The sequence below is a fragment of the Argopecten irradians genome, chromosome 1 (assembly GCF_041381155.1).
Source record: "Argopecten irradians isolate NY chromosome 1, Ai_NY, whole genome shotgun sequence".
In the NCBI taxonomy this organism is placed as follows: domain Eukaryota; kingdom Metazoa; phylum Mollusca; class Bivalvia; order Pectinida; family Pectinidae; genus Argopecten; species Argopecten irradians.
Genome location: NC_091134.1, coordinates 45,832,214 through 45,848,162, shown reverse-complemented (window position 1 = coordinate 45,848,162; position 15,949 = coordinate 45,832,214). Strand labels below are relative to the sequence as shown.

At 34.7% G+C, this 15,949-nt stretch overlaps 2 protein-coding genes across 2 annotated transcripts in view; one reads left to right on the top strand and one right to left on the bottom strand.

Moving 5' to 3' along the window:
- Nucleotides 1-7,008: 7,008 nt before the first annotated feature.
- Nucleotides 7,009-7,881, top strand: LOC138328138 (uncharacterized). Its single transcript, XM_069274829.1, has one exon. The coding sequence runs from the start codon at nt 7,009-7,011 to the stop codon at nt 7,879-7,881; it is 873 nt and encodes a 290-aa protein (XP_069130930.1).
- Nucleotides 7,882-10,342: 2,461 nt separating this feature from the next.
- Nucleotides 10,343-15,949, bottom strand: part of LOC138329953 (palmitoleoyl-protein carboxylesterase notum1'-like) — a 29,355-nt gene continuing 23,748 nt past the window's right edge. Inside the window, exons 9-13 of the mRNA XM_069277256.1 lie at nt 15,505-15,676; nt 15,222-15,269; nt 14,197-14,304; nt 13,499-13,689; nt 10,343-13,098 (exon numbers count right to left, since the gene is read on the bottom strand). Coding sequence (XP_069133357.1) covers nt 12,809-13,098; nt 13,499-13,689; nt 14,197-14,304; nt 15,222-15,269; nt 15,505-15,676 — 809 coding nt within the window. The 3' untranslated portion in view covers nt 10,343-12,808. The remainder of the gene's footprint in view (nt 13,099-13,498; nt 13,690-14,196; nt 14,305-15,221; nt 15,270-15,504; nt 15,677-15,949) is intronic.

Below are 15,949 nucleotides of genomic sequence, written 5' to 3'. Positions count from 1 at the left end.
TCTCACCAGGAGCAAGTTTCAAGAAAATTATCAATTTAATTTGGCCACGACAGCTAACTGTTACAGGATTGAATTTTATTGTTCACCGAGTATTTACCTTTGCTATCAAATCAACTCCTTGTTTCCTTGTTATCTTTAAAACTATCCGGGAAGTCAGACGATTAGAAAATTCTACAGGCCAAGGAAGTAGGCCTATATGTATAGGCATTGTATATGTATATTGTATATTGGACTTTTCACTTTCAGTTAAAATGATATTAAGTAATATACATCAATATTCCCGTCTGTCAAAATGGTATATTTGTCCAAAGAAAGGCACAGTTGGCCCTATTAAAGCATTGAAGGTGCAAAGTGAACCAAGGAATCAAACATCACACAACCTATATTCAGAGATAGAACAACCTATATTCAGAGATAGAACAACCTATATTCAGAGATAGAACAACCTATATTCAGAGATAGAACAACCTATATTCAGAGATAGAACAACCTATATTCAGAGATAGAACAACCTATATTCAGAGATAGAACAACCTATATTCAGAGATAGAACAACCTATATTCAGAGATAGAACAACCTATATTCAGAGATAGAAATAAACCATGATCATTTAAATCTCTGCTACAACCGAGTAAACTTCATATTGTCTTTCAATATAGGAAGTTTCAGATCATCGTAGATACATTCCTTTGTAGTTGTTGAGCTCAGACAAGGGTACAGTGATGACATCGGATAAGTCTACGACTATTTCATCAACAACCCCAAATAGACAACTTGTAACCAGAGCCAATGGCATAAACTAGAGAGTTCCTTATGCAAATCCGTTTTCATTATCCCGATTTCACTGATGAGTCCTCTTCTACAGAAGTGGCCATAGGAGTCGTGTCTCAATCATTGTCGACTCCATCACTCCCCATCGGTATATCCACAAAAGATGTTCTCGGTCTAACTCACGATATTAAACTTCTTTTTCATGTAAAGAAAAATCTCTGAAATTTTCACACACATACATTGTATCTCTATCAGAATTCGAATAACGACATGTGAAACTTTGGTATCTCTTCGTTACGGATGTTGGGAAATATATTTGCAAAGTGGAAAAAAAATCCCTTTATGTAAAATTCCATACTAGCTATATTTATACATGTTATGGAGGTCCAATCACCTGATGATGGGGTTATTTGATAGCAACTGGAATTTCACTTTAGTAGCAGCTACAAGTGTTATATATTATGTGATGTTATAAATTTTTCATACTTTATAAGTATCAAGCAAAACAACGGCAACAAAACCCTATCCAGCATATCAGTTTGAATTGAAAAGTAGCCTCGACTATATCTCGAAAGTATATTCAAACTTTCAAACGATTTGATGATGAAGTTTGGATTTGATGCATTATTTTTATAAATCACTAATTCCACATGCATATTCAGAGAAAATAACATCTTTGTCGCGGGATAGAAAGATCGATTGGAACAATGAATTGAACGACGTTTGATCCTAATTACAAAGAACAGTAAGCTTCTGTGTTTAAAACGTTGGAAATGTCAAACCAATGGTCAATAGACGAACATATACACTCCAAACCCTTGCCAGAATACTTTTATAGAAAGAATTTCGGATGAAAACTCATTCAAGCTATTTTTACCTTAATTTCAATGTTTCTAACATCCGTAACACTATTCATAAATGACCTACATAATGACTAAAATAATCAAACTACGTTATATCGTATAGAGATTGATGGTGTAACTATAACATACTCGTCGTATTGTCCAATCAAAATATAATTTACTGATGGCGTGTCTAAATTTTGATCGTTGTGAAGTATCATTTCAAAATATTTACGCCAAATTATTTCTCTCTAACATAACGCAAGCTCATAGTAGACATTTCCACCAACTGAGCGGATGTGAGAATGAGCTGTGAATGTGAACTCTGACGGGGGTCATCTCAAAATGTTATTTGTTATTCTTATGCTTTTGAAACTATATTACGTAATGTTGTTGTCAGCATTTAAAAGCACGCTTAGCTCAGTCGGTTAGCCAGCCATTCAGTGACACGAGGATCCCTAGTTCGAAGCACATCTGGTGGGGACGAAATATATTATTTTTTATATAATGCATTTTAACAAAATGAATATAAAACAGATAACCGATTTATTTTATCATGCACAATTCGGACTTGTCACACAACAATATATACATATATAAACTATGAGTACAGTTGATAATACCAGTATGATCACACTCTTTGGGTTGACACAGGAAAATGTAATCCGGGGGAAGGGGGGGGGGGGGGTAAGATAATCGTAAGTTGTCAAACACGAGGCTGTACACCGAGTGCTTTGCAGAGTTGAGGTTTCCTTTCGTAGGCCTACACAAAAGAGGGTGAAAGATACTTTTTCTTTTACCTTGTGCGCCACGTCGTTGTCTCTAATAGGAACGGGTCAGCAATGCAAGCAATGATGTCAGAATTATAACGTGACCCGAATAAATCGTCGTCGTCATTGTGACGTCATTGGATTTGTGTCGAGACGTAATGCAACTGTTACCGCTACGTTGGGATAGTTGTGTCGCGACATCTTAATTTTTTTTTATCCCAGGGCGAGATAGAAAATTAGATAAAATTAATATCATATTAATAAAAAAAGAAAATCCAGCCAAGGCATTAGCTGATCACTTATAGGTAACAGATTTTATTAATCTTTCCTTTAGCAACCATGGAATACCCTTGAATGATTTAATTTCATTTGTTACGCTCATTTCTATTGCTTAGATCTTTGAGGTTATTTTTCCATAGCCCGAGAGAACTGTATGTCAATTATGACGTCAAGCATACAAAATGGTTTCGCGGGGAATTTTAAAAGTGGCAGTCATTGGCCAAATTGAATTATTGGATAAGATATCACTGCGCCACATCTCAATTTGTTTTACCGTAAAAGTAAGTAAATTCACGGAATTTATGCCTAATTGAGATATCCCCCATTGGATAGATATGTGTTGCTCCTGCTGTACGGCGACAACTTCTCTTCAATTTATTGACACAGAAGTAAAATAAAAGTAGAAATAAGATTGATTTTTGGTTTGTTACCTTAGTTACGTATCCGTGTAAATGTGTGTGTATGTTTTTTTCTTAAATTTAATTTGTATTATATCTTCTGACTACCGTAGATTGATTCATAAATTGTGTAAGTAAACGGACAAATAAACTGACGTGGCCCTATTATATTATTACACTATAACGAATAAATTTACATTGATGATTTGTCAATACATGTGAAACGTATTAGTTTTAACAATTGAAACGAGGTTGGGATAGCACACATACAGACATATATCAAACTTTATATCACACGATTAACTTTTGAGACGACCCCCGTCAGAGTTCACATTCACAGCTCATTTTCACATTCGCTCAGTTGGTGGAAATGTCTAGTAAGAGGTAACATAAATCACAGTAAAATTATTTTTATTACAGATGCTATAATTACAGATAATTTTTAATTTTGAAGAGACCTTATGAGTACAAAAAGTGTTTGCAATCATATTGGAGCAAAAATAAGTCGTTATAGAATATAATAACATCCGTAACATTTGGTCCGACTATTTCAAATATGTATAATTCCTCTGAGCTCAGTAATTTTGAAGTCAATGATGTTTCTATTCGTATTTATGGACTGTATACGTATATTTGTTCACAAACATTGATATGCAGTAAAGCATTTGTGTAAATTCACATAGTAAAATCTAGAATTATATGTCAATACCTAAAACACCTAGTTTTCCTTTCCATCCATCATATTTTACTAAATAGCTACTTCATTATAACAAAAATCGTCTACTAAATCTATTGGTGATGTTCAAAACCAATGATTGGACATGAAAAAACGATTCTTTAGGTTGTTCATCTTTGCCAATAATACATCGTTATGGAGGTTAGAAAACACACGCTCCTTTGAGAATCATTCGAGATAATTCTGATCGAGAGTCATGTTTTTGTTCCTTTACCATAACATGATTCGAAAATGTGAGCAACTGATACATACCCGTTTTAATTTAATCCAAAAAACCTGTTACGGAGGTTAGCGTCTTAAATACGACACTCAACCTTGGAGACGATTTGGACAAATATTTTGAAATAGTCATTCTGACTCTAAATTTGGGATTGGGTCATATTATTTAACTACTAGTGAAAGAGAAAAATACATATAACCGTAATATTTTTGCGGTTGTATTTCATATTTTGTTATCCTTAATTTTAGTTACGGAAGTTATGTGGAGTTCGGCGACATTTTGAAATATGCAATACAAAAAAAGTATATCTGACGATCCTTTTTAAACAAAAAGTATCAGATTCTGTACATATGTCAAAGTCTTGCCACCACCAAACATCAATATTTTACCAAAGAGAATATTGAAATGTACTAGCTCTTAACTGTCCTAAAAGCAAAGCGACATCGAAAAAGGCTATTTTCAAGCTTACTTTAAGCAACAGAGACATGAAATGATTGGCGGAAATAACCCCATTCCTATTTTTTCATGTAGCCTAAGACCGTCGTCTTTCATTTGGAACAACAAATTACATACAAGTAAAAACATAATTGTGAAATCCGCAAGCGACAGCTGCTAAATTTTTTGAAAAAAAGTGGGACCATTTTTCTAGAATGGCTGAAAATGTGAAGTATTTATAACCAGAACTTCTTCTGCCTTCCACCAGAGCCGAAAAAATGAGTGTATGCAGACTATTGGTAAGTCAAATGTGAACGAAAAATGTCTGTTTTAATACCTGGTGATTTAGTTAGTTCACTTTACATGGAATTGCCATCTCTATTTTTAATGAGTTTTCAAAGACAATGTATAAGTTAGTTGATATTGGTGTGTTTTCGATACTACGGATTACAAGTCGCTTAATTATTCTAAAGAAAATTAAATTTGTATTGTCAAAATAAATTAAGCATCATACCATTTTCCTTGCTGATGGGGGATTTTTAAGCTTGCAGTGAAAATATGCTCCACATATCTATACATTTTTTAATCAATCTTTATTTAGGAGGTGTTCCATTTCGGGTACTCGAACCTGCTGAAACACGGGGCTAGACCTGACAGGCGTCAAGCTCTCTATTTCAAAATATATGCACTGCTGACAAGTAAACAAATCATGAAATTAAAACTGAATGCATCTATTTGTTGAAAGTAGAGAGAAAAATCTGGATTCACGCATACGTTACAAATTTTTCACAATTATCTTCAAAAAGTGTTCCAACTTGGGTAGCATCACGTTAAATATTTACACTGTCCTCTGCATATGATAGATTTGCCATGATGTCGATATGTTTGTTGTTTCTAAACACAATAACTCTTTATCTTAATAATACGACTAAAGTGATGTTTTGCTAAGTGGTGCATGTATTTGGTTAATTCATTTGTCTTTCAATTTTAAAAGATATTTGACGTTCATGCTTTAATGTTATGTAGATGTTCATTTGTGTTCTGATGATTTTCCCGTTTTTAATGACAGCAAAACATTGACTGCCAATGGACATGGCATAGGCCTAACACTAAAACGTTATTATAATAGTACTTATTACTGATGATTAATACTGTACCTGTAACTTAAATAAACGACACAAGAGTTACTTACAATATAAACTTTTTAACGGTCGGAAATAATTATGGCGTTTCGTGACATGAAAATAGCTATGCACTTATTTATCAATGTAAACATAAATTTTAGTTTAGAAATCGTCCCTAAATATACTTTTAAGAACTAAGAGCATAATTTACCCTAACGTTTGTCGACCTATGTTTTGCAAGGAGATAAATCAAATATATCCAAAGTGATTATATAAAGTACACCGGTGACCCCATTTATGCAATGTTTTGGGTTGTTAAAACCCGCTTAACAAGTAAGTACTACAGGTAAGTATCTTACGCACCCGAAGGTAGAGCAAAAGGTAACTTTAAGTGGGAAGTACCTACGTGTATATATAATCCATGATCACTGTCGCGGGTATTGTTACCTTAATACGGAGGACATTTTAAGATTTATATCAACACAAGTTTTATATCTAGTATCATACATGTAGCTTAGTTTGTCATGTCTGTATTTGTCGTGAGAAAATTGCTATTGTAGTCGTTAAAGCGAAATAATTATTGTAGTCGTTAAAGTAAAATGTCTGTATGTGATGCCGTACCTGTGTTAAACGACGTAAGATGATAAGGGTATGTACATGTAAGTAAAGATACAACAGCTGATACGTAGGTACATATATAATACAGAAGACAAAAGAGCCAGCGAAGCACACCCGTGGTCGGTGAACCCTGAACGCGAGAGGTGATAAGAATTGTGTACTGCTTGACGTACTCTGTAAACAATCATGTTATCAGGTGGTACGCCTCTAAAACACACCTGATATATCGGTACACCTGTACACAGGTACGATAGGTATCTGTTAAACCTAGGAGTAGCTCATCTGTACCAGTGTATTATAATTAGGCGAACATTTTTCAGGTCACCCAGACGTTTGACCCCTATTTGGAAGAACTAGGCTGGAGAGTATTGTGACCATCGAACTCTTTGGTGTAGGAGTAATTCGTTTGTGCAACATGCAATTTGCTGGTATATATTTGAATGAAACCTTCTCCATCAATTTCCTCATTGACTAGATGCGCATGCCCGAGCAGCAACACGATTAAGCTTTTGTCGAAAAGTAGTGTGATTCATCTTTTTGATTGCTTCCCATAGTGGTTGGACTTCACGTTTTCACCCTTAATGTATGGATACGTGTATATAAGACGTGAGCATTAACATATAACATTGACATTTCTTTGTACGGACTTAACTTTACCGGTGAAGTGAGTATATATATAATTTGGTAACCATGACATTTCACATATTTTATTTACTGCCTAACTAGGCTGTACTGATAATGACGCCGTAGTCATTTCGATAACGAAAAGGAACAAATTCTGAAGAAAGTGTTCCTGTTGTTTCCGGAAGTAACCATGGCAATGCACAACCAGTTCTTCAGAAATAAATTGCTGGATAAACCAGAAGTGATTTCGGAATTCATTCCAAACATTGGAATCAATTCAATTTGCCCAAATTATGATGGGAACGCTATTTGTGGAAGTAAGTTCGGAAATAAGCTTGTAGTATACGGCCCAAACGGTGATACCTTGAAGTTCATCGGCTCCAGAATCCTGGAGACTATCTCTGGGATTTCTATATCGCCGTTAGACCACTGCTTGTGGCTGTGTGTAAATGAAGACTGCAGTATGGTAAAGGTGGATCACGAGGGTGAAATGGCCATTCAGTTCCACACTGAACAAAACCCGTGGTGTCTGTGTGTCACGAGAGATGGCAGGGTCGTTGTGGGGTTTGTGGACTCTATTGCTTCGTATTCAATGGAAGGGAAGAAAATAAAGGAGGTGTTCAAAGACAAATCCGGTAAAAAGATAGTGAGTCAACCTCAGCGTATAACTGAATGTCCTGTGTCTCACAATCTGGCTGTGCTGGACAAAGGTTGGAATCTTCTGACCAAGGACAAACCCTACATTGTTATACTCAACCGGACACTACACTTGTTGTACCGTTATAACGGAACAATGGTCGCCCCTGGTACGAAGGCGACTGCTTCGCCATCTTTTCAACCTCGTGACGTCATATATGACACGGATGGACAACTTCTTATCGCGAACAAGAGCAAAAAATCCATTGATGTTATCAATGAGAAAGGTGAGCACCTTCGGACTCTATTGACAGATGAGTGGAAACCTGTATCGCTCGGTTTACAACAGGATAATACCCTGTGGGCTGTGTTCAGGAGTAGTAGTAAGTGTCGGGTTAAGCTTCTTAGGTACACAGAACCGGCATAGGAACATGTCAGTATGGATTTCACGCTAAGACATGACACAACGAGACAACGAAATGTAGCTAGCACCTTCGGACTCTATTGACAGATGAGTGGAAACCTGTATCGCTCGGTTTACAACAGGATAATACCCTGTGGGCTGTGTTCAGGAGTAGTAGTAAGTGTCGGGTTAAGCTTCTTAGGTACACAGAACCGGCATAGGAACATGTCAGTATGGATTTCACGCTAAGACATGACACAACGAGACAACGAAATGTAGCTATTTATTGGAGGATTATTTTGTTTATAAACATAATGACTATAAATTATATCACATATTTAGATATATATATATATATTAATTTGAATAAACATTAAGTGAAAAATAGTTTGGTGTTCGTTTATTAAATAATAATTGAAAAGGATAATGTTTTGATAACGATTCTTTTGACAATGAATTAAATATTTCTTACTCAAATTACAATTGAGATTTGACTTTGTACATCCGTAATCGATTTCGATGAAACCAAATCAGTACTATGCATTTCTATAAAGAAAATTTTTGATGAACGAGAAAAGGGAAAACTATAACTATAGCTTCAACTATAGCACAAATTGAGCCAGAAGACGAGAGCGAGTTTCTTCGTTTTCAAAAGCAAAAGACTACACCAACTACAAACTGTAATCAGCTTAATGACACATTGTTCTGTTCCTTTACTGTTAAATGAGATTTTCTTTCTTAATTTCCTTTTCATAAAAAATCAAATCACATTATCTCCAGGATTTTCATTCTTCAACGTAGAAAATCCTCGCATGTGGAATATGAGACGCAGAATTTTGTTAAGTTAAAAAACGTTGCTGAATGAAAAGGGGGTAAATAAAAGAAGGAAGTTAGTGTAGCTGTGTTATCAGGGACATGTACACCTGGTAGGTATATATGGTACTTAGACTTTCGTGTCCCACCTCCTTGTGTAACATACGATATTGCCGTGTCCGCTGTTCTGAAAGGATTGCGTGACCTACTTATGGGACACCAACAAAAGTCATATCTACATCTGTAATCGAACCTGGAACTGGAATGTTGTCAGGACGTCTAATGAGATAAAGCAAACATGTGTTTATAGGATGTTAAAATCATCAAGTAGAAATACATCGTTGAGGAAAAGTATGATTATTTTTGTAACCATTGAATTTACAATTTATTTAGACATATTATACAAACGTCTGTCATATTCCATATTTATGCCAATGATAAAGAAGTAGTGTTACTCCCCTTGTGTAAGGTATAAGTATAACCGACAAATAATATCGTGTCATATTGACACAATTAAGATGGATTGCATAATGTAAAACAATAAATCTATTAACCTTGATGTTTTGTCCACATATGAAGCTGTCTCCTCCTATATTTAAGAAGCCAGATACTACGGACAACTAATAGATTACTGAAACCGAAACTGGGGGTGAATCCAACATAAAGCTATGCATGGAAGGATGTAAAAGACCTATCATTGCGGTTTAAGTAAAAGCAAAGCAAAGGGAAATGGAACATTCAATTTTCTTCGACACGGCACTATCATAACTGGGTGGTGTCTCGGAGACAATTTTAAAACACTATGCTACTTCATATCTTTTAAAATCTCATTTGCATGAACTTGCATTATCAGCTTTAAGTTAATTATGTGCACAATAAGGTCATACTTAGGCTGATTTCACAGAGGATTAACATGATATAACTGAAAGTTTTGTACATTTTTGCAATTGCTGTGTTTAAATTGACCCATCTGAGATATATTTTTTATCTTCATATATTTGACATTATAACGAAGATACTTTTATTAGCTTCGAGGTTGGTTGTCCTATATATTCACCTATGTTTTCTGTGTCTAGTTCAGATGACTGTCTCTCTTCATGCTCCATCGGTTCCTAAAACATGAGGGCTTTCTTACAGCCTGTCAGACTGACAACAAGACAACAATAACAGTCCTACTAGCTAGGATAATTATCACGATCAATAGCTTTAAAACGATACCCGATATCACGCTTCAGTCATGTATTCTGGTTCATAATAACCATAAGGTTATGCAGTGTTACGAAATATTAAACGAACTGTTCTGTTTAATTGACACACTGTCGCTGGAGCTGCAGATGTTGAGATAGATAACCGGCCAAGGACCAAGAACAACCTACCATAATACCAGGACAGATGACCGAATGAATTCTTAAAAATGTTTTGATACGTTTCACATTTATCGTGCACAAGGAGACTTAACTCACGATAATTCATATATTAGTAGTGAACTGTATTTATAGTCGTAGGAAAACTGTTCGTGAAAACAAATAAGATGTGGTGCTGTCATTGCGAGAGAGCGAATTGGCAGGAAAGGGTGTTATATACAGTACTGTTGTTGATAGTCCAATAACCAGTATCAGATACAAAGTATTTGCTAAGTGCCAATTTCGAAATAAACATAAACTATTTCAAATTTCTCATCTTTTTTTCTCTTTATTTCATATTTTTACAATTGTAATAATTCTATGTTCAAATATACAACAGTATTGCAAAACAGTCTTTGCTAATTACAACAGAAATAATAAAATACTGTACAACATTGTGTCTACTCAATGATTTACAAATGCAAATCAAAGAACACTACAAGACAACAATTACCTGTAACAGAATAGCGACATGATTTAAAATGTGTTCCATAGAAGAGAATGTAAAAGGAAATGAACGTTTATATCAACCTAAACAGAGAGAATTTTGTATAATTCCAGAAAGTGTCTACACTGTGTAGGAAACTGTATCATTATCATTGTAAGGAATTTTCTTTTTTTCTTTTCTTTACACCTCCTCATTGTACATATTTTTTTTACATTTCAAACTTTCGAAGCAGGCAGTTACTTTATACAACATGTTAAGACTATCGGTCAAAGCAGACAAAAGAAGTCCCAAACCTCATGATTGGTAACAGTGTGCTTCCAGAATAAAATTTTCATTTAAATGTATATAAAATGTGCATGAAATGATGGGAAATAACAACAAAGTTAAGTATTACGTATCTCGTAATAAATAAATAACAAATATAACATTGTACAGAATTAAATGTTTAAATGCAAACACGAGTTATCTCTCTTTAATTGTAAACTTGAGGTGCCCTTCCGTCACTATATATATAATATACAACCCTGTTATTACCTTACAATATTTGATTTTGAACATGTTTGACAACAGGTGTTCTTTGGCGCCCACATGTGTATGAATCTATAGAGGTAGTTTCGGTAAATCAGCTGTGTTAGGCCTGCTTAAAGAACTACTACTCAAATGATTATTAAACACTATTGTTTTACCTGTCCAATTTCTCACCTTTTGCTACGGTATTTGAAATAAACCGAATAATGTTACAGTATGAGACGCTAAACCAGAACTACGGTTCCTGCATAATTGTGCTTCCTACTAAAACATGTACAATGTACATGCACTAACATTTAATGGATTCCCTTACCTTTCATAATACCAACGCTTCTATGAATCAGTTACCATATTAACCATAACCATGGTTACGCGCAAAATTCTGTACCATGGTTATATCTAATCTACAATTGTAACCATATTATAATTTCTATAGTTACTTTCCATGTAATTACAACAATACTTAAGTTACAAACGATAAAATATATATTTATCATGTCTGCATTAACAGTAGAAAAACAATAAATAAACGTAAGTAGTATCACGTGACTTCCACATTATAATGGCTACCAGTAACACCAACTGAATCAACGTTATAGATGTCTCTGTGAAATAAATCAAATCATATTTACAAACAAAGCATGAAAATAAAATATCCCTGAATGTTCCTTATAATGTCTGGGAATCAGATTAATATGACGTGTACGACAACCGGCCGCCAATGACAACTAACAACTGATACACTAACAAACAATCGATAGCATTAACTAACTAACAGTTCTATTTTAATAAAAATGAAAATGTACTTGACAAAATGTTTTGTTTTTATTTTTAAACAACAGAAAACAGCGGTTATAAACAGTTCTATCTTAACCTTATAACAAACGAAGCTAAGTAAAACGTCAGTCTTACTCATAAACAATTAAGCTAACAACCAGATGCGTCTTTATCCTTTATAATTTTAATAATCGAAGCTAGCTAACTGACTTACCTTTTATCAACTGAAGCTTATCTTTATGACTTATCACATAATGCTATCCACCACTCGACTGCGAGAGTAGCACTCTCTCGCTCTTCCAACTAACAACAACTACAAGTTGACTTATATTATTGGAATAACGAAAGAGTTTAAGTGACAAAATCATTGAATGAAAAATAAAATTTTCATATGCTTTTAGAATTCACATTTTCCTATTGTTTAAATCGCTAAAATATGAAATAGGTGTAAAAGGTGTTGATCCTAACAGGCAAAATCATGAGTAAAAATATCCACTACCCATAATAGAGATATAATACAGACTCTGCTTTTTATACCAATGCAACGACAGGGAATGCTTGCTAATGATGCTCATGATGACATTGGCCATGACATTCATAAACATTGTGGATTTTAGGTATAGTATTATTTGTTTTCCTTCCTTGAAAATGCTGGTTTTCTGCCACAAGAGATCGACGATACTTTTTAGACTAACATCTTTATCAAATCATCGATATCACAAGCTAAAACTACAATCAACATTATACTTGAGATACGTTATTTCATTTCACAGATGCAATTAGTTTACAATCACAATAATACCATTTATAAAAGAAAAAAAACTAACGAATTCAAAACTCTGAAAGGAACCACTGCACGCACCAAGCACGTGCGTGCACATGAGTAAGTAGTTAAATAGAGAGTTGAGTACACAGACGTGGTTGATAAGTATCAGTCAGACCCGTAGTATTTAACAATAATAGGACGTAGACACTTTGTCTACTAGGAACTTTGATGTCGAAATGTATCGAGTAACAATTCCGATATCGTATCAATGTTCATGGAGTTGAGCGCCGACTGGTCGACGCCGAGAATCTCTGCAATACTAGCTCGGTCAATACCGGAAACGGCGAACAGTTTAAAGAAGTCCATCTCTTCACCGGTAAACCGGTTCCGGAATGCTGGGCAAAAACCATTGCACCACTGAGGTAGGGGACACAACTCTATAAGATGATGACTACAGTTGGCCATCTGTTTCGCTGAACGTCCTGAACGACGTCGGCCACGATCCTCTGAAAAATGAGAACAATGTAAAATATAGTATTATAGAGGCTAATAAACGCGAACAGCAGGTAACAATAGAATAAGAAAATTGGGCATCACAAAACACTCAAACATGCCGTTAAGAACTAACTTCAGCTCATTGATAATACATACCACAAAAATTCACTTTACAACATGAACATTCCGAATCTACTTCCCTTCGAAGTTTCGAGCTTACAATATTTTATTCGTTCAATCCTTTACGGTTAGCCTTATAACCATAGCAGATTCAATACCTGTCGTTGTATGCTTGTTCGTGGTAACAGCACAAATCAAGAATAAATTTAGTGAAGTGAATACTACAAATACTTTATGGTATTTAACCTGTTAACACCAGGCTGTGTCATTATATTCTTTAACTGCACTCACTTTTATTATTTTTCTTATTTTTCTTCTTCTTTTGCCTCCTTCGCCTTTTCTTGTTCTTCCTTTTCCTGTTCTTCCTTTTACGATTACGTCTTTTCTTTTCCCGTCGCCGTTGCTTCCTTTTCTTTGTGACGTTATTAGAACCGGCTGGTTCGTCTTTTAGCAGTGGGTCGGTCAGGGCCCGATGTCGTATTCTGGAGAAGAAACATTTTACTTTACTTTTCCGTCACAATTTACTGTAGACAAACGGTATTCATTACAATTCTGAGACATGACTTTGTATTTAAATCATTATATTTTGTTTATTTTTGAGTTATTTCTGTGTAATTGACTGTTTAATAAAAACGATTATGCACTATTGTATCTGTACTTTAACTGAAATATATGCTTGTTACATATTGATAATACACGTCATCACTAATGTTTTACTATCTTAAAGACCTACGTGTTCAAGTGCACATTTTAGTAAGTGGGTTTATCATGCATACGAACTTGAGGATTGCACATGTAATAAGATATGCATTTGTTATTTTGGTACCAGATATTGTATTATAAATAGAACTGAAATCGACTGTTACATGTATATAAGTAAACCTTTCTAAAATAATATACATCTGCTATTTCACAGACCCTGAAGACAATGTGGGCGATTCATTTATGTTTTATTGAGATAGGCGACTGTTATATAAGTAATACAATACCTATTGTTTCTGGTAGCTGAGAGACATTTCTCGCCGTCAAAGCTGTTCTCCCAGCAATATATCGACTGGGCCAGATTAACCCCTTCTACAGAAACAGACTGCCAGGTACTGCCAAAACAAAGCATGTTTTTAATCTATCTGGTTGTATATAACGTCTAAATATGAACTAACACCTCCACACTAACTGCCAGGCACATAACTCTTGCCCATTCATCTTAAAATATTGTATTTACATTGCGAATGAACAAAACACACATCGAATGTAAGAAAGAGCTCTGCGTGTACTTCGGCATGTTGATTGTGGCGTTCAGATCTACTGCCAATACCTGTTGTGAGCACGTTAATTAAATATATGCCCGATTTCTAGACTATACATTGTTTAAGTGTAATTTTATTTGAACTTTTTTTTATACATTCCGGAAATATTTTCACGTCCTTAATGAAAGAATCTTTTTGGAATGACAACAGAGATGCACTATTTCACATCATTCAGTTGAACTCGGTCTAATTTACGTACAATTCATGACTCACAAAACCAACGTGTACTAAAAGGATTTGCGCTCAACTAAATTACAATGATTTCGAACAAAGATAGAAAAAAAGTTATTTCCATATAAACCGTTCCATGAAAACGGGTTTCGTGCCTGTTTATCGCTAAAACTTTTATTAAAACTAAAACAGTGGTTAAGAAACGATAACGAATTTAGTCACTGCGAAGGTAAGTTTGTTAACAGTAATTGAAAGTTGAGTAATGTACAATAATTTGCGTCAACAAATATCGTCAATACAGTATGTTATGTATAATTTCATGTTATAATGAGGACTCTCAAGACAGTTCAATGGAAAAATAATGGAGATATCAGTGGAAAATTCAACTACATGTACAAAATTTCAACTTACTGATTCCTGGTTATGAACCAAAATAGATGTTATGAAAAGACGTGACGATAATAAACAATATATTGTATTATCCATTTTTTAAGTACTTAATGCTTTAATTACATTTAAAACAAAAGTCTATTCACCTTTTCTGTAGTAATTCGTGGGAAAGACACGCCGGCGCAAACACAGCTCTGAAAAAAGCACATCTCTATTAACATATTGCATATTTCAAAGATATATATGGCATACAAAAAACCCCCACTATATCTGAACACATAATGATGAAAAACTGCGATGAACTAAGAAAAAACCACTAATTTGATAATACAATTTGTCGCTCTAAGAACTGACCAATAAAACCGAAGTCTACCATCTGATTGTAAGGTTGTCATTGTTAGATCCGATTTAATTTCTCAAAGGACTTACGTGACATTTTGTAAAGTGCTTTTGACATGTTCCCCGAGATTGTGCAGGTACTCCCATTGTCCCCGGGAGAATACCGTGTTGCCTCGATTCATAGCTAACTGTGATTGATCAATAAGGTTATTCACCGTGATCTGGGCTTCATCAAATAAGTACTGTACGATGAATATGGGAGCTGAAACAACAAGATACGTACGTAGGGTATACATAAATCAACAGAAAACAGCATTAAATTCAAACAGATAACTGATTTCCATGACTAACCACAGAGGTTTAACTGTATAATGTGTAACTCAAAACTAACATTTATAATTGTAGAGTATTAATCAAGATCCGCAACAAGCCTACGATATTAAACCTATATCTGATAGCTGGTGTAACATTTTTCTGAATGAAACTAGCTTATGTCCCTTTAAAATGGTTATCAACTACTTCACGTGTGTTTAAG

Bases quoted from the DNA above. Each gene is read 5' to 3' on its own strand.
- LOC138328138 (XM_069274829.1), top strand. From the start codon at position 7,009: ATGGCAATGCACAACCAGTTCTTCAGAAATAAATTGCTGGATAAACCA.